General features: G+C 46.3%; 7 protein-coding genes across 7 annotated transcripts; 2 read left to right on the plus strand and 5 right to left on the minus strand.

Moving 5' to 3' along the window:
• Positions 1–2,739: 2,739 nt before the first annotated feature.
• EJ05DRAFT_541600 (amino acid adenylation) lies at positions 2,740–6,368 on the minus strand. The gene has a single exon (XM_033749672.1). The coding sequence runs from the start codon at positions 6,208–6,210 to the stop codon at positions 2,791–2,793; it is 3,420 nt and encodes a 1,139-aa protein (XP_033596016.1). The 5' UTR covers positions 6,211–6,368; the 3' UTR covers positions 2,740–2,790.
• A 533-nt stretch (positions 6,369–6,901) lies between these two features.
• EJ05DRAFT_163994 (uncharacterized protein) lies at positions 6,902–7,594 on the minus strand. The gene has a single exon (XM_033739438.1). The coding sequence runs from the start codon at positions 7,427–7,429 to the stop codon at positions 6,989–6,991; it is 441 nt and encodes a 146-aa protein (XP_033596017.1). The 5' UTR covers positions 7,430–7,594; the 3' UTR covers positions 6,902–6,988.
• A 164-nt stretch (positions 7,595–7,758) lies between these two features.
• Positions 7,759–9,255, minus strand: EJ05DRAFT_444479 (MFS general substrate transporter; the record flags this gene model as incomplete). Its single annotated transcript, XM_033742124.1, has 3 exons — positions 7,759–8,279; positions 8,344–8,476; positions 8,536–9,255. 3 exons carry the CDS (start codon positions 9,253–9,255, stop codon positions 7,759–7,761), a joined length of 1,374 nt encoding a protein of 457 aa, XP_033596018.1.
• A 1,242-nt stretch (positions 9,256–10,497) lies between these two features.
• EJ05DRAFT_504664 (uncharacterized protein) lies at positions 10,498–12,223 on the minus strand (the record flags this gene model as incomplete). The annotated part of the gene is made up of 5 exons (XM_033747602.1): positions 10,498–11,154; positions 11,207–11,453; positions 11,504–11,636; positions 11,691–11,804; positions 11,875–12,223. 5 exons carry the CDS (start codon positions 12,221–12,223, stop codon positions 10,498–10,500), a joined length of 1,500 nt encoding a protein of 499 aa, XP_033596019.1.
• Positions 12,224–13,090: 867 nt separating this feature from the next.
• Positions 13,091–14,929, minus strand: EJ05DRAFT_444621 (permease of the major facilitator superfamily; the record flags this gene model as incomplete). The annotated part of the gene is made up of 5 exons (XM_033742131.1): positions 13,091–13,344; positions 13,394–13,495; positions 13,545–13,910; positions 13,978–14,113; positions 14,165–14,929. 5 exons carry the CDS (start codon positions 14,927–14,929, stop codon positions 13,091–13,093), a joined length of 1,623 nt encoding a protein of 540 aa, XP_033596020.1.
• Positions 14,930–15,400: 471 nt separating this feature from the next.
• On the plus strand, positions 15,401–16,584 carry EJ05DRAFT_541604 (HpcH/HpaI aldolase/citrate lyase family protein; the record flags this gene model as incomplete). Its single annotated transcript, XM_033749673.1, has 3 exons — positions 15,401–15,679; positions 15,719–16,130; positions 16,211–16,584. Exons 1-3 carry the CDS (start codon positions 15,512–15,514, stop codon positions 16,582–16,584), a joined length of 954 nt encoding a protein of 317 aa, XP_033596021.1. The 5' UTR covers positions 15,401–15,511.
• An 89-nt stretch (positions 16,585–16,673) lies between these two features.
• EJ05DRAFT_164147 (glutathione-S-transferase theta, GST) lies at positions 16,674–17,648 on the plus strand. Its single transcript, XM_033739439.1, has 4 exons — positions 16,674–16,822; positions 16,881–17,039; positions 17,088–17,209; positions 17,262–17,648. The coding sequence occupies exons 1-4, from the start codon at positions 16,763–16,765 to the stop codon at positions 17,611–17,613; spliced, it is 693 nt and encodes a 230-aa protein (XP_033596022.1). The 5' UTR covers positions 16,674–16,762; the 3' UTR covers positions 17,614–17,648.
• Positions 17,649–17,856: the final 208 nt, after the last annotated feature.

A 17,856-nucleotide genomic window follows, 5' to 3' on the forward strand; every position in this document is an offset into this window, starting at 1 on the left:
TAAGAGGACGTAGATAGCGGAGATTACCTTTTCGTAGTCCTTCTAGAATTATTCGTCATCGACTAGCTATACTAGGTTCTATTATAGTAGGTATATACGCTAGCCAGCTGTTTTCTAGATAAAGTCTAGTTTCGGGTTATATTTTTCGAGCTATAGTATACCGAGGATTATATTAAAGGGACTGTCTACCATGATAAAGGTTAAGTAGTAGGGTTTCTACTTCCCTCTACTATCCTAGATACTATATTTAATAGTATAGATACTCTATGATTTAATAGGACCGTCGATACTATGGAAGGTAGTATCTATTAGTACTTAAATATCGACATTAAGTTCTCGTACTCGTTAAGTCGATATAACATTAGTAGCTAAACCGCTATTAAGTATTATAGTCTAATATTATCTATAAGGGACCTCGATAGGCCTAGCCTATAGTTTGATATACTAGTTGGCTAGTTATCTCTCTATTTTAGTTACGTCTATAAGTCGTAAGGGTTCCTTATAGATAGTTAGTTTTTTATATTATATACCGGGTAGTTAGACGCGATATATCCTAGCTACTAGCACTTATAGTATATAACTAACTTAGTATCTATATTAGTATTCGGTAGTTTCCCTAAGCGGTACTCGGGTGCTATATAGCCTATTCTACTATAGGTGTAGTAGGTAACTTTAGGTTATTTATACGAGTCGTTTCTCGCGTCTCGATATATTAACTAGTAGAAAGATCCACGGTACGGGCCTCGTCTTCTCGAGTTCATAGAGTAGTAGCGCCTATAAGATATTCCGCGCGATCTATTACTAAACCGGTCCTCTTTAGATAATTTTATATTAGATTAGATTAATAGGGATAGTCGTACGCCTATATAACGTTAGTTATTTATTATACGCTAATATTGTTCTACGAGATTCGCGAGTACCTAAAGGTTAGTAGAGATAGATATTATAAGGTTAATGCGTTCCTTTACGCTTAGGTTAAGGGACCTTTTAAAGTCGTCGTATTATTAAACTATATAATCTTCCTTAGCTTCTCTCTAAAGAGGTCGGAGGTATTTAAGGAGTTATAACGGGGATTATCTCTCTCGCTATTAAGTCTTAAAGATATGGCTCTAAGTCTATTCGCGTCGCTTGGCTCTATCGCCGAAGTATTAAAGAAGGAATTTGGTAAACGTATCCTAGTTATATATATCCTTAGAGTATTTAATTTAATATACTATCTAACGTTTAGATAGCGTTAGGTCTAGATAGTTCTATACGAACCTAATCTTATTACTATCGTTCGTGAATAGATGGAAGAATCGGCTATACTAGTAAGCCTATTTATAAAAGCTCCTTCTAGTTTTACTGTTAAAGTAAGGTAGTTTCTTAGACTAAGGTAACTAGGATAGTAATAGACTTAGTTAGACTATTTCGGCTTAAGTTAGTCTATATTAGTATAGATTAGTTACTACTAGCACTAAAGCGCGTAGTACGGCTTCGAGTCTAGCGGTTTATTCTTACGCTTTATTAAGTTCACGAAGTTACTACTTAAGCTAAGCCTAACGCTATCTCTCCGTGTATAGCTTAGTATATATATTATTATAAGGCGTGGTTAATGTTAGTTAGTTCTAATAAATTAATTCGTTAACGTTAATAGGGTCTAGTCTTATAGTAAGGATAGGTCTAGTATAGTATAAACTAGACCGCGATAGAGTATAATAGACTCCTTCCTTATTATCTAGATAATCTTCTACGGTTATACGGAATACCGTACTAGTTATTAGTATAATAGCCTATAGAGTATACTTATCGGTAGAGGTGGTCGTAGGGAGACTATTCTCTTTATTTAGATTTAGAGAGAGTCTCTCGTATAAGGTAGTACCACGGGTATTATAGCGCGTAGTAGGAGCTATCTCTATAAGCTACCGTCATACTATATAGAGAGAAATTAAAATATAAAGAGTAAAGACGTAGGATAGTAGTCTAATAGTTTATAGAGAGATATAGGAATGTATTTATAGAGTTATCTTACTCTTATACGAGGTTGATTCCTAATAAGTAGAAATCGGTTTATACGGTCTACTTATATAGTGACCTCGCTTAACTTAGCTAACTTAACCTAGCTCTAGCTACTACGTGGCTATATGGATTAGAATGGTCCATATAGATCCGTTATGGTTCCCGTCCTAACACGTATAGATTAGGTTATATCTAAGACTAAGTTCTAATAATTTTACCCTTAGATAGTACGTATAGATACGGAGATTATTAGTTAAGAACTACCCTTAACTAATATTTAAGGTTCTCCCGGGGTTCCTCCGGTATATATTAGATAGTAGTTATATATAAGTAGTATACTCTACTCTTAAAGTAGTAGCTTTATAATTCGATTCTTTTAGTATAGTTAGTTAGTATATAGAGTCTATCTTCTTATAATTATATTATTATCTTATTATCTTATTATCTCTTAATACTATAAATCTATCTATATATAGATTAATTAAGATATATATAAATCTAGTATAGTCTTTAGCTAATTTCTAATAGAAATACTAATAGTAAATAGCTATTAAGAGATTATCTTCTAAATATAGTATTATAAGAAGATAGATAAGATATAGTTATTAAGTATCTTAAGATTAAAGATTAAGAAGATATATAGATATATACTTAAATTATATGATTTATTAGTAGATTAGCTTATTAGTAGATATATTAACTTATATATATATATAAGTACTAAGAGAAATAAATTTAAGTAAATAATAAATAGAGTATATTAATTCTTATGGCTTATTTTATATATATACTTTAAGCCCATTGAATTTCTTTTAATGTACTCTTAATATTCTTCGCTAGTACGATAACTAACTCTGACATTAATACCAATACCTCCCTTGCTTGATCCTCGTTAAGTAGATAATCTGGCACGGCTATCTTCAACCATATCTGGTCTCTCTGCTGCACCGCAATTAAAATGACCTGTCTCCTCCGCGGCGGTACACCCCTTTCCAGTCTCGTTCCTGGCACGCCACTTAGCTTTAGTGGTCCCTTGCCCTCGACCTCTGCACCACGGAAATTGACCACAGATCCGAAATCGCCGTCTCCAGGCACCATAGTATTTGTTTCCGTAAACGTCCGACCCGCCGTCACCCCGAGTATAGTGGGCAGCTCCACGAGTTCATGGGCCATAGCATCGATATACTGGTTTTGCAGATCGATAAGCAGTTGGTGCACCGTCAGGTCTGCTGATGCAGCGACACGCAGGAGGATTGTGTTCGTACATAGGCCGACACAGGTCGTGGTGTCGGATACACGTCCACTGTTACGCCCATTGGTCATCATACCAAACACAACGGGAACTGGACTGAGGTTTGGGGAAGTGGCCAGTGCGCTTAGTGTGCTGGGCCGGTGCTGAGTCAAGCGAACGAGGATCAGAGACCATGCGGCATTGACGATAGTTGCGAGGGTGATGCCCTCGACAGGCGGAATAGGTGGGGTATGTAGCGTGGGAAGGGACCATTGGGGCGACGACATAGGAGACGGGCCTGAAGGGAGATGTGTTATCAGGTGGCCCGAGAGGCGGGATCGCCAGAAGTCGATGGATTCCGAGGAGGACTTCTGACGCAACAATTCTTCAATGTGGGCTGAGTATTGGGTGGCGGGAGCGAGAGCCTGGTCTTCGTAAAGAGCCTGCAGGTCCGAGAAAAGGACTTCGAGGGCATATCCATCAAACTGGGCGTGGGAAAGGCGGATAACGAGGACGCTGCGGCTGGAAGGTGTTGAGATGTGTGTGAATCTTGTGATTGGTCTATCGAGGGGGGGTAATGTGAGGTCGTCCTGGGAGCATAACTTCGAAACTTGATCGTCTAGGTTTCCGGATTCCATCCGTGACTGAACAAGCCCCTCGGGGGGCTGGAAAGGAATCACTTGGCCTATCTGACCATTTATCATTCGGAACACCACACGCAAGATCTCGTGCCGCTCGGCTAGCAGCCGACAAGCTGAAAGCAATTTGGCATCGTCGATACGTTCAGCAAAATCGAAGATGAAATACTGAAGAGATTCACGAAGTCGAACTTGCTGGGCCTCTGTGAGAGGGAGTACCTTTTGTATGTCTGTGGAAGGCAGCTCCTTCGTCGATGCTGCAGCAAACAAATCGTCCTCTCCTGTGAACCCAAACTCTGCGCTAATCAACCCCCTTGTATCGATACGCATTCCTTTGATTTTGTCAAAGTGGCAGACTGATGCGGCCAGGTCGGATATCTTGGGATGACGGAGAATTTCCGAAACTTGGATTTGCACGCTGAACTTACGAAGACGGTTGACGAGACTAATTGCGAGAAGTGAGTCTCCTCCTAGGTCGAAGAAAGAGTCGTCTAGGCCAACACTCTCGGGCTCCCGGTTGAACAATTCGGCAAAAGCCATTTGGAGCACCTTTTCGGCTTCGTTATAAGGCACTCTCCTCGTTTGATGGAACCCAGTGTACTTGTCAAGGTCCGCAGCTGAGAGAGAGTCTGCTTTGGACTGTAGCAGCTTTACGTCGGTCTTCCCGTTGATCGAGACAGGAAACTTGTAGAGCGTAAAATACTTTGTTGGGCGCATATATGAGGGGAGTTTGGCTGCTAATGTCTGGTCAGTATCTGTTAGTTTCTTACGAGTGATCTGGGTTGGTCTTGTGAAGATCGGGGTAGTCGAGACGAGTCTCGCATCCTCATCGTTCTCTGCCACCAGAGATGGCATCTCGATAAAAGCCGCAAGGATGTGATTCAGACTGCTTGTTCTACTGGAGATTGTGGTCACAAGAACGGAACTAGCCATGGGCAAACACTGTGCGATAACATTCTCTACCTCGCCAGCTTCCAGTCGTTGTCCACGAATCTTGATCTGATTGTCTTTCCGTCCGCAGAAAAAGATGGACCCATCTCGTTCAGAAAGCCTAGCAAGATCGCCTGTCTTGTAAAAGCGTCCTTCATACGATGAGCCTCGAAAGCTTGATACCCAACTTGGGTTGGACACAAATACTGCAGCTGTCTTCTCGGGCTCATGGAGATAGCCACGACCTACAATCGGCCCTTCAAGAACCAACTCGCCCACAGCGCCTGGACCTAGGAGGGTGTTGTGGTTGTCCGGATCAACAATCCAGGCAATACATCCTACAGGATAGCCAATGTTTGTAGGATCCGCACCCGGTTTTACCGAGGTCGTAAGTGTTGCTGTCACTGAACACTCCGAGGGACCATATCCGTTGATCAGCCTGACTTTGTCTGCCCATATGTCAACATCGTGGGGCTTCATTGCTTCGCCTCCAAGGACAAGGGCCTTTGCACATGGGATACTATCTGGTCTGATGAGCCTGGCAAGAGATGGTGTAAGGTCTAGTACATTGGCCTTCAATCTAACTGCAACCTCGGAGAAACTGTCTCTTCTCTCTGAGTCCGAGAGAACACAGACACAGCCTCCGGCGAGCCAAGTCATAAAGTGGTCTGATATGCTCGTATCAAAGGCGTATGATGCGAATTGAAGATATCTTGTCTGCTCATCAAGGCCAAATGCCTCTTTCTGAGTCACAAGAGCTGTGCAATAATTGCGATGCTCTATTACGACTCCTTTAGGCTTCCCGGTGCTGCCTGAAGTGAAAACACAATATACGGCATTCTCGGGGGTTGCCTTGCTCAATGCATGGATCTCGGTATCGGGTTCTTTATTGTTCGTATCGTCGGTGCAGTCTACGATCACGACATTTGCCATAAGCTGGCTGGCCAATGGCTGCTGCTGTGAAGAACATACGACGAGTTTTGCTCTACTCGTGTCACATATTTCTTGCAAGCGGCGCCTGGGATGCGAGGGGTCCATAAGAATGAATGCACCGCCGGCCTTGAGTACCCCAAGCATTGCTATAGATGTCCAACGTGATTTTTCGAACAGCAATGGTACAAAGGATTCGGGTCCCACATCATACGAAATGAGACGTAACGCCAAGTGTGTAGAAAGAGTGTCGAGTTCTCGATAGCTAAATTGACCAGTCGATGAGAACACGGCTGGAGCATCAGCTCTTTCGAGACAGCGTTCACGAATAATGTCGTGCAGACAGACATCGACCGATGTGACTTCATTCGCATTGAAACGTCGCAAGTGCTGGTGATCAGCATTCGAAATGACACCGAGCGACTCAGCGGTATTGGACGATAGATCCTTACTGCTTGGAAATGTATCGGGTCGTAGGGCCATAGTACGTGAGTCCTTCTATCGATGATCTCGGGCAGACGTACGGTATGGACTGAAGGCTGTTATGTTTACTCTCAAGTCGATTTAAGAGGGAGCGTAAGAACGAAATGAATGACTAGGAGCGACATTTTACCTAATTGGTAAGTTCACCAGCTGGGGTCTTAGTCTTTGTCGTTTGAATGGGATTTAGCTATAGTGGGCGGGAGGATCTTCATGCACTGTTGTCGATTATGGATTAGTACTGATGCAATGTCTTTGATCCACCCCGATCCTAGGAGTCCACTAATCTACTGCAATCACGACTCTGTTTGATTGGTGCGGACTTGCATTGTTCAACACCCGGACGATGCATGCGATCAAGCAAGACCGTAAGGTAACAACCAATTGCACGAATTTCGACCTGTCAATTCTTACTCTTAGCCTTGCCGAGAATCACTGCAGACTTATGCGCAAGACCTACCATGCATTGCCTCTTTACGTTGCATGCGGCATGTCCCTGAGCTTGATTTGTGCCACGAAGCCTCTAGGTCAAGCCTCTACTACACATCGGCTCCAATGGCCATCGTTTGTCCGCCCTGCCCATAAGCGTTTAGACGTTGTCTGCTAGTCGTCTAACTCTCATGGAGCAACGTCCAGTCCGGGTGGGATATCTTACGGCGAAACCTCCAGGAACGTATCTTCAATGAGAGCCTCAAAACGCTTGGCCACGCCTACCTCATAGGTACGAGTTATAAATAATTGACGTGAACGATCGGAGTGCGATGCACACCTACGCCAAGAGTCACCCTAGTGATACAAACTTTTGAATTTCGATCCCGACCAAGGAAGCAAAGAAATTGCAAGCAAATACCATATTTGGAGGCGGGTAACTGATATCTTGAGTACAGGTAGGGTCGTAATAGGGGCCGTCATTGTATATGCCGAGTCCGCAGAGTCCTCTGAAGGTACTGGTACGGGATGGCAAACAGGTGACGATTGAGGGGAGTGACGGGCGGACGGCATGGTAACCTGGGATGGCAATATGAACAGCATCGGAGGTTTCTTCCATTGTGCTACCGTCTCCGAGTGAAGTAGCCCGAATGAGCCTTGTTCGCGCGCGAAACGGTTTTTCATTGTGAGAAACATTTAGACTACATGTTGACCTAACAGTGTTTGCTAAGACTCGAGCTCCCATGAAGATAGTGAACAGAGTTGAATAGGCACCCCAGACATACTTATACATAATCAAGTTAATCACTCATGCGTCATTACGCGAGGTAGAGACTTCCTCCTCCGGATCCGAATCGTGATGCATCCCCTTTGATGTCCGTCCAGCCTCGTCAGCCACTGTCAACGGGCGATTCTCGACTAAGAGCATGGTGACGATATAAATCAGGGTTAGTGGGACGTTCGACCCAAACACGAACTGGAGGCCGCGCATATATGCTTGAGGATTCGAAGTTTCATATTCTTGGATATCCATAGCCATCGTCATGGCGTTAGTGCTGGGGGTATGCTGTGCTCCAGCAATAAAAGTGTTCAAGAGTGCCCCGCAAACTGTAGCCGTAAGCATCATCGCAAGGACGTATGTGGCATGGATTCTAAAAACCCGGTTGAGAAGTGCGTACCTATCGTCCCTATAGCTCCCCCAAGCGTACGGAAGAAACTACGTAAGCCCGGAATAATGGACCTGTCTTCTTTCTCGCAGAGTGCTAACAGCGCGATCAGAGCTGGCAGAGAGCTACAGCCCTGAGAAAACCCCTCTAGCACACCCTGAGCTATGAACTCCCAAGCCGGGGTTTCTAAGGTGAACAGTGCTTTCCATAGCGATGCAATCACCCACACGAGCGCCCCTACTACGAGTGTCGAGTAGTATCCATCGGTCTTTGAGATGTATATCCCACTGAGAAGGGAGAATACAAGTTGAGACATGAGACGCGGCATAATGAAGAATCCAGCTTTCGAGGCATCCATATGCAGAGCATTTTGAAAATAGAGTGGAATATAGTAGAGGTTCACCCAGAAGATCCAACCGAAGATGAAGTAATGTCCGAGGAGTAAATTGACAGGAAGACTTTTTGTGAAAAGATGCACTATCATAGTGTCAGAATATTGTCCACGAACAAGCAGGAAATGTTATCACGAGTGCGAACATACCAGGCACAATCGGATCGAAAGCCCGTAGCTCTAGTCTGACGAAAAGGAGCATGAGAAGGAACCCAGTCACAAGCATTGCAATCAAGATGGGGGAATTCCACGGAATGGCGTTGCCACCTTGAGATAAGGGTACCTGTCCAATGAATACGATCAGAGTTTAGAGTCTACCAGGAGCTATGGGAAGTGACTGACCAGAAGCAAGATAATTGCAGCCATAACTGTGACCAGTCCTGACCAATCAAGGGCGCGGAACTTGTTCCAGGTCTTACCACTGGCCTTTGACTCCGGCAGCGTGATAACAAGCAGGACGAGTGCAAGCCCAATCATGACACTAAGGAGATGGAATGCGAGTCTCCACGACGCGCGGTCGGCAAGAAACCCACCGGCAAGAGGTCCAATGACACTACCGGTATTCCCTAATACAGCAAGGATGCTATCGAAATAACCACGCTCCTTGAGCGGGACGGTGTCAGTGATTACGACTTGGATCAAGGCGTTGATTGACCCGGAGCCAAATCCAGTCACGGCTCGAGTAGCAAATAGTTGCCAAGGCTGTGAGGCCAGGCCAGAGAGGATGTTACCGATGGCCATGACGGATAAAGAAGTTAGCATGAGGCTTTTAAGACCAAAAATCTGAGAAAGTCTCCCAGTCACGAGCTGGACGCTCGTGCTTGTGACGAAGAAGCTGGCCCCAATCCATGAGAACGATGAACCGACATGAAGGTCCTTCGCAACGGCTGGGAGAATGGAAGTGATGGCAGTCTGATCGAGAGAAAAGACAAGCTGAACGAGAGAGACCGCAGTAACAATGATAATCTGTCGAGACAAAGGAAACTCCTTTGGCTGTCCTGCGCCCCTGGAATGTTCCGACCGTAGAAGACATGTGTGTTCATCGGCCTTGGCTTGGGCCATGGTTGAGAGAAGAAGTGGTGAGCCGGCGGGATGGATGGTGATGGGGACAAAAAGGAATGAATGTGAAGAGAGAAGAAGAGAGCAGCGTCCTCAGCGGGCGGAACAATCGATGATGCAAGAACAGCTCGAAAACCATGACTGCAGATTATGTTCCTCATTTTGGATTGGGTTTGTGTTGCCATCGATCGGGTCAGCTCATTTGTTCCTTTCTCCGCAGTGCCAGCCGCAAAGCATAGACGTCCCCTGCTCGGTTAGATCCGATCAGAGCTCGGATCTATCACAGACGCACGGGTCTGCCACAGCACAGCACAACAAAGCACAAACACAGCGCCCTCTACCTCCTTTGTTTTCTTCTTTTCATTTTTCTTTACCTATGCTCCTTCACTTTTGCCGGACTCCTCGGGTCTGCCTGGTGGACTACACTGTCTTCGGCATAATTGCTTTTTTTCTAGCAGAAGAGGACGTACTTAATCTCCTCTCAAGATTCCCACCACCACCTCTGCATCGAAACCCGACGTCCCCTAGGGACACTCTTGCGACCCATCCCCGCTTATCGACACATCCCTATACTCATCATGTACCTAGAATTCTACTACTTCTGTCTCTAAGACTGACAAGAGTATAATCTGCTGCTAGAGAGCATACGAAATCTGTCAAAGAGCTAGGTCATATAAGAGCTGCATAAAATCAGGCGTGGGAAATGCCCAGTGGAAGACAAGCTCTCTCTTGTTGTATGGCAGAACACGGTTCCAACCGGATCTGTTGATAGCAATGTATCAAGGAGTGAAGGGGTTGCGTTTCCAGTTGTCAACTAGTACTTCTGACCTTCTGGCTAACAGTGCGACCCGCAGCGAGGGCTCAGCAACGCTTCGTAACGTACGGCCAGAGTTATCGACCGAGGACTCCCAAGCTTCACACCATAAGCCCGACTGTTTCTTGTATAGTCATACCTGCTTTGGATGCTTTCCTTAAGATTATGACAATTGTACCTCCAAGCCCGGATAAATCAGCTTTGCCGCTTAGGTTCTAGCCTCAATAACCATGCTCAGATCCTCAATGTCAAACCCTTTGATAATCTAACCGACATGTCATGTCGCTTGTTGTTATCTATCTGATGCCTATCTGATGCCAGCTCAGTATAATTGAGCCACAGAGTAGTCGAGCCTCGCTAAAAGCAATGGTCACTGACTGACTTCGTTAGCTTCCGCATGCATACAGCTTAACTGACTAAACCACTTACCTCTATGATTTGGCTTTGAGAGTCATAGTAATCACTGCAATGAACGTCCACAACCCTGCAGCGCCCCAGAAGATAGCCCCAGGGGGTAAAAAGCTGGATTTCAGGATCAGGCTATATGCAAAGGACCATGCCGCTGGTCCGATGAGCCGGGCAAGCGACAGAATGAACGCGACCCTAGTGTAAAATTGAGGCACGGTCTCACCGATGCCCAGATGCTGTGCGCCAAATGACCTCAAAGAGTCCATGCTCCCATGCGCCATCGCAAAGCTGCACATTCCAATCAAGTAGACGGGAGCTATGGAGAACCCCATGGCAAAGCAGGCGAGAAGTTCGTCCAAGACGCATGCCCGGATTATGAGTATGTCTTGCGCGGTGTGCGAATAGAAGTGCGACAACACATACCTTCGAAGTGGTGGTAGACACATGAGCACGACCCAGCCGATCAAGTCTAATAGGGCCAGCCATTGATTGGTCGTAGAAAGGTCCCAGGAAAGCGTCGTAGAGGTGAACTGGGGGAAAAGTTCTCGAATCTTCCACGCATTGGCGTGCAAAATGAAGAATATCAGACACATTTTTGGAATGTGTGTCATTCGGAAAAGCGAGAAAAGTACTGTGAAAGTCTCCCGGACCGAGGAACGTATGATCATAAAGGCAATCTCCTATCGGCCAACGTTAGCAGGCCCCAAAGGGAGGTCAACATGTTCCACGTACCGAGATTGGCTGCATCGCAGCAGAGGCCTTTGGTCGGGGCAATAGTGGTTCCGTAGACGTTCCATCCTCCTCTCCCACCCCGATTTGGGATGTTAGAAGAAAGTAATGGGCTGCAGTTATCAGGAATCCAAGGATAGAACAAGAGTTAAGGACCCAAACGTGACTGCGGAGTAAAGCAGACCCGATTACAGTTCCCGCCATCTTAGAAACATTCCAAATTGCAGTTTGATAGTAATTGGAGATGCTCCTATTGGTAAAGTTCGTTAGACACAGTCACAAAGACGATGACGGACTCACAAGTTGCTCTCATCGCATGTTTCGGCGATCACGGAATACAGTAGAGTCGAAAGAACTGCATCACCGCCTCCGATCCCGTCGATGAAGGTCGCTGCCAAAGCACCGTAGGCATCCCAGCGTTTTTGAAAGTAGACTTCGTGTGTTAACCCGGGCCCAGCGGCGCTAGCTACTCGCCAGACCTACTCACAAGATATGGTATAGAGCGATAGTGAAATCGCAGTAGCCAAAGCATTGAGAAACAGGAGTGGTCTGAAACCGACAACGGGGAGGAGCTTCTGATAGGCAGCTAGGACGAAGATACCTATTGGTTGATTAGCATGAGTGAGGGCTCCCGATGCTCACACATATTCAGAAGCTAGGGATGTCATTACCGGGGAGGGCCGAGACGAAGAAGTCAGCACCAACGAAAGATGCGACTGTGGATTGAATCTCTTCCGTCTTGCATAGAGCTTCGGGAACGGATAAGGACCCGGTCGTCGAGAGGAGTGCTGGGTCATGATCGAGATATTGAATACGACAACGCGACTGTTCGTAAAGATACACCCTGGAGGTATTCTGGAGAGCGCGGGCAATGGAGCTAAAAGCCATTATACTGGATATGAGCCATATAGTGTGCCCGTCGCGACGCTTGAGCCAGACGGTGTCCATGGCAACTAGTAGAGACGATGCTCGCTGGTGACCGATTCGAGGAGATTCGAGAGGCTCGTTGACAGACAACATTGTCCGCGCAGTATCTATTCAGCTATATGTGATGCATAGGATCTACTATAGCGGTCAGAAGGACATGCTAATGTATTAGCTGCAACGGGTGACACGTTATGTGACTGTACATTAGAGTGCGGGTGGGACTGACTGCGCAGAGGATGGGAGGGAGGGTTGGTGAGGGATTCGGTAGACCAGTGGGGTTGGGTGGATTGTGGATTCATTAGGCAGGTATGGACTGGACTGTACCTTCGATTAATTCGCCCAATCCGTGAATGCTAAGGTATAGATTGGTGGGTCTCATTCGTTGCGCGCGGCACGGCTCGGGCCCTGGGTGGCCGCTGTCAGTAGTTGCGGTCCCCAAGGGTCATCCCACGCGTAGACCCTACTTAGCATGATCACGGCAGCAGCTGGCTCTCCACAGAAGCCTAGAACAATGATCACAGGAGCAGATCTATGTCTAACATGATCATAGGGGCTTATTCTAGGAAAGCTAGTTAGCTTAGCTAGAGCTACTCAATTGAGACAATACAGCCCAGCTTAACTAAGAGTAGTAGTATTTGTATTGCTATACTACCATAACTAAGTTCTCTATCTTCTCTAGTACTAAACTCTATAAATGCATGATATTGTATATAGTCAGCTATTAATCTATCGTGGGGCATACTAGGCAGATAAATAAGAAACGTAAATGTCGACTTCCTTCTTATAGGTGACCTCTACTGCTCTATGTCTCTATCCTCCCTAGTCAGTGCGTTATCAGTGGGATGTACTTAGTACCGTTACCCATTCGAGAATGATCGCAACAGCTGACATCTGCTGTTTCAGCCCGGAACCGCACCATGCTAGTATTTCTGTCTCTGGTGATATTTAGCCGCGGTCCATTCATAACCTGCCGTGTAGTCCGTAGTCTTCAATTGTGAGGGAAAGGAGGAAGAGAGCCGATATCAGGACAGCATACGAAACAAATATACTCTGTATTGCCCTGGTATATGCCGTCAAGATCTGATCATTCTCTTGGCGTGAAGTATTCAAGTCTATTAGCGAAAATGCTGAAGAAATGAGCCGCTTGATCAGCTGAGCACTGAATTTTCCATGGAGCTGACTTAGTAGAACGCTGTTTAGGATAGCTCCTGACACTGAATTTGTCATCAATCGATGTAATTTAATATGTCGGAGCATACTGACCTGTAATACCGATGGAGCCGCCCATATCTCGGAGAAAGTTGCGGATTACTGTAATGACTGCCCGGTCCTCATTTCGAGAGCCAGCAAGAAGTCCTATTAATACTGGAAAGAAGTGAGCAAACCCTTTTCTACAGCAGATCATAATTCTCACCAGGCTGTAAGCAAGAACCAACCCCAATTCCCTCAAAGATACCTATTACGCACAGTAGCCAGATTGGTGTCTCTCGATTATAAGTGAAAGCTTTTACAATTGCCGCTACGGCCCATAGTCCAGTCCCGATGACAATCATGGGCATGTAATGTCCACAGCGAGTAATAATGACTCCGCTTAGTCCCGACGTGATGCCGTGTGCGATGACCAGAGGTAGGATATACGAACCAGCCAAAGCCGGGCTCCAGCCTCGTACATTTTGGAGGTATAGTGGAAGTGAGAAAAGATTTCCCCAGAAGCACCAGCCAATGATTAGATTGACAGCAAGAAGTGTATTCGTTGATCTCCCGCAGGAGAAAACGTGTCCTACCAATCATAAGCTTAATATAAACTCAGTATGATCTAAGTTAGGTAAACCGAATCAATGACTTACTTGGTAGGACTGGAGTTTTGGCCATGTTACGTTCCACAAATACCAATAACGCAAAGCAGAGACCGCTCAGGGTGAGCAAGATGATCAAAGTTGGAGAGCCCCAACCCCAAGTTGAGCCACCTTGAGAGATTGGGACCTGCAAAGCTATCAGCCGAGGGCCCGAGCCGTGAGTCTCTAAAGATATTACCAGGAATAGTATAGTGCCACCCACTGTGAGAAGTATGCCAGCGTAATCGACCATGCGGATCTTCTGCCACACATTCTCAGGGGATGTGGACTGTGGCAACACCAGTGCTAGGTATGAAACCGCAATCGCTACTAGAGGGCAAATAAACCAGAATGCCCAGCGCCATGAAGTTACTTCACTGAGCCAGCCGCCGATTATGGGTCCCAATCCATTACCAAAGGCTACAGAAATGCCTATAATTCCGAAATAATAACCGCGCTGATTCAGGGTTGTGATGTCCGAGATAGTGATCTGAACAAGGGCGTTGATTGATCCTGCGCCTAGTCCAGTAAAGGCACGAGCAGCGTACAGTTGAATAGGCGTCTGAGATAGACCTGATAAGAGATTCCCAAAGCCCATAACCAGCAGAGCGATTATTAGGCAATTTTTTCGGCCGAATATATCGGAGATGCGTCCATTTACTAATTGGGTACTTGTACTTGTGAGTAAGAAACTCGTGCCCACCCATGAGATCGACTGTCCTATACCAAGGCCCAAGGCTATCGAAGGCAAGGCGGTTGCAATGGCAGTCTGGTCAAGAAATGAGATGAACTGTACAAGAGCAAGGGCGGGAAAGATAGCAAGAAGTCTCCTTCGGGGAAGGACAAACGTCTGGTGGTCTGTGAGCTTTGGTACAGGCCTTAAGGGTGTCCGTTCGTTTGTTCTACTGTCCAGTGAGTCTTCGTGATAGCTATTGTCAAAACGGAGATCGGAAGCAATGCTCATCTCGATGGTTGGTGGTCGATATCGAAGAGCATCGTCTGCAAAGAACGCAGGCGACACTACCGGGATCCTAAATGCCAGAATGACTAAGTCTGATGCGTATTAAACGGAGATGTCTTGATACACATCAGTCATACTGCGAAATAAGAGTGTGCGGCCAGGTTTCTTGCTTCTTGGCTGGGTTGCTGCAGACCTACTCTTTTCCTGGCGGCCGATCTGCAGATGGATGTCTTGCGATTCGACACTGCAGATTCCTAGAGTTATGGTCAGAAGACATGCCACGGCTCACCACATACTAGTAGTATACTGTGCATGATGCACGCTGCAGCATAGTCTGGCAAGGGACTAATGCAACGCGCATTGATTCGGCACAGTCCGTTACATGGATGTACTCGGTCAGCAATGCGAGCCGCAAGACCCCTCCCTTCTTGCGTGTATTTTTAATGTTTTTATATTTCGAAGCGAGTAATCAGTGATGTAGCTAAGTCAGTATTGACGTTTTGGTTTTAGAATTGCTCGACTACTATTTCATCATCCAGTGGGTCGACGAAAGAGTGCTCACAATTTCTTGCAAATCCGGCGAGCATGCTCAACACCAAAGAATTCAACGCCCTCGATCTGGCGCAACCGACCAACTTCAATGCTATGATGAAGAGTGGCGAGTTGCTTTGGGGAACCACCTGTCGAATCCCTAGCGAGGAGTCTGCCCGCATTTTGGCCTCTCTCCCACACCAATTCTGCTTCATAGACAGCGTAAGCTTTCAATGCAAACTACATCCTCTATTGCGCCAGGTTCTAATATCTGCATTCGATTCGGAACAGGAACACACTCCTATTGGTCCTACGGAGCTTGCTCGTCTCATTCGAGCAATACAATATTTTTCATGCGGGTCTATGGTTCCGCTTGTCCGCGTCCCAGCCAACAGCCCTGATCTGATCACATACGCCCTTAATGCTGGTGCAGGAGGAGTTATAAAACCACATATTCAAAATGCCACCGAAGCGCGTGAGTTTGCAAAACTTGCGCGTTTCCCGCCTCACGGTATAAGGAGCTTTCCACCTGGTGCCTTTGTCGGGGATCAGGCGCGCGCGCCACCTGGTAAGTCTGTTTACGACGTCTGGAACGAGCATATCGCGGTCATCTGTCAGATAGAAGATGTAGAGGGGGTGAGGAATATAGACGAGATCGCTGGAGTAGCCGGAGGTGAGTGCGCCAATTCCTTGAATATTCTCTGAATGGAAGCACAGCCATGTCCGTAAGATTCGTACTTATCCTGTTATCAGTGGACGCGCTCATGGTTGGCGCAAGCGACCTTCGATTTTCACTTGGATTGGAAGCTGGGAGTCCAGACGGAGATGAAGAGTGCTTCGTGCAGAGCCTGTCGAAAATTCAGAGAGCCGCCAAGAGACATGGACTACCAGTTCTCGGATTTGGAACATCTCCCGAGGTGTTGCGGAAACGCATCGCACTCGGCTGGACAGCGTTCGTGATCCACAGTGATGTGGCAGGCCTGTTCCAGTCGGGGATACAGAGCTTGGAGACGTTCAGCGGTGCAGCCTTGAAGTTGAAACAGGTGGTGACGAAGAGTGGACTTGTCACCAATGGTGAGGTGAGGACGTTGAGTACGGATAGTCTTATGAATAAGCCAGATGAATAAGCGGTAATTTAACATGCACCACTTAGCCAATTGGTGACTGAACGGAGTCCCGACCGCCTTCAAGTTACATTGTGCCCAGGTGCATTTCCTTCAGTCAACTAATTGTGCCACTGACTGTCTTCGAATATATCTACCATGAAGCTTCTCTCATGTCCCCGGTCAACATTCAGACTAAAGCATGGCGTATATCCTGTACGGATACGAGCGAAATCCTAGGACCCGTGTGTGCCGCATTATTGTAAGCTGCTCGTAATCTGCCCAAATATATACTCGTGGGAAAGCTAAATTGAACGTAGGCCGCAGCGGAAGGGATCGAACTTAGTCTGTCTGAGGTTGTTCCTCGACGAGGTGTAAATAAAGCCAAGTACATGGAGCGCTTTCCACGCAGTCGTGGTAAGATACCTGCATTAGAAACTGCCGATACTCGATTGACCGAAACCATTGCTATTGCGGTTGTATGGTCTAACACCCTCACTGGCTTTTACTGTTACTGATGCCTCTAGTATCTTGCCACATTGCATAATCGCTCACGATTGATGGGTGACGGCTCCCCGCAAGAAACAGCTGAAATCCTATCGTGGGCAAACTGGGCAAACCAGGAATTTCTTCAGATTGCTGCTCAATGGTGTGCATCCTTTCGATCTAGCAACACTGGTCGAAGCTTACATACATGGCAGGTTTCTTCCTCTCATTCCATCGTTCACCGATCCTCCATCGTACAACAAGGATGCTGTCTCAGCAGGTCGCGCCGCAACACTTGATATCCTGGAATTTCTTGAAACGCACCTCACGTCTCGAATATATATTGCTACTGAGCACATATCCATTGCTGACATCATGCTTGTTATATACATATCTCGATTATTTGAATGGGTTTTAGACCGCAAATGGAGAGAGGTACATCCTTCAGTCATGGGCTACTTCGAGAGGGTCACAAGCTTTAACGCGGTTCAAGCGGTAATACCGCGACATGACTTCATCATGATTGAAGAGGAGACTCCCAACAAGATGCCAGACAGGATCAAGTGAAGGGTCAATTCCGTCGTAATTAGAAGTCCGTCTAAATATCAAAGTGCTACCGTCGCCTTGACTGTGGCATCTATACTTGCGATTGTATGATCCATATTTTGTGCATTGAGCCCACTATAACCGGCGCAGGTAAGGATCTGTACGCTTCTTGTAATATGGGTATTGACTCACGCTATAGAGACCCGACCAGAATCCTGAATATATACGTGGTACTGTTCACGAAGGATAATGATTTGCTCTGGT

This window comes from Pseudovirgaria hyperparasitica (assembly GCF_010093815.1).
Source record: "Pseudovirgaria hyperparasitica strain CBS 121739 unplaced genomic scaffold EJ05scaffold_19, whole genome shotgun sequence".
Classification (NCBI taxonomy): domain Eukaryota; kingdom Fungi; phylum Ascomycota; class Dothideomycetes; order Acrospermales; family Acrospermaceae; genus Pseudovirgaria; species Pseudovirgaria hyperparasitica.

Coding starts and splice junctions, on each gene's coding strand:
- EJ05DRAFT_164147 (XM_033739439.1), top strand. CDS start 16,763: ATGGCGTATATCCTGTACGGATACGAGCGAAATCCTAGGACCCGTGTG. Junction 16,823..16,880: donor CCCGTGTGTGCCGCATTATT/GTAAGCTGCTCG, acceptor AATTGAACGTAG/GCCGCAGCGGAAGGGATCGA. Junction 17,210..17,261: donor CTTCAGATTGCTGCTCAATG/GTGTGCATCCTT, acceptor CATACATGGCAG/GTTTCTTCCTCTCATTCCAT.
- EJ05DRAFT_163994 (XM_033739438.1), bottom strand. CDS start 7,429: ATGTATAAGTATGTCTGGGGTGCCTATTCAACTCTGTTCACTATCTTC.
- EJ05DRAFT_541600 (XM_033749672.1), bottom strand. CDS start 6,210: ATGGCCCTACGACCCGATACATTTCCAAGCAGTAAGGATCTATCGTCC.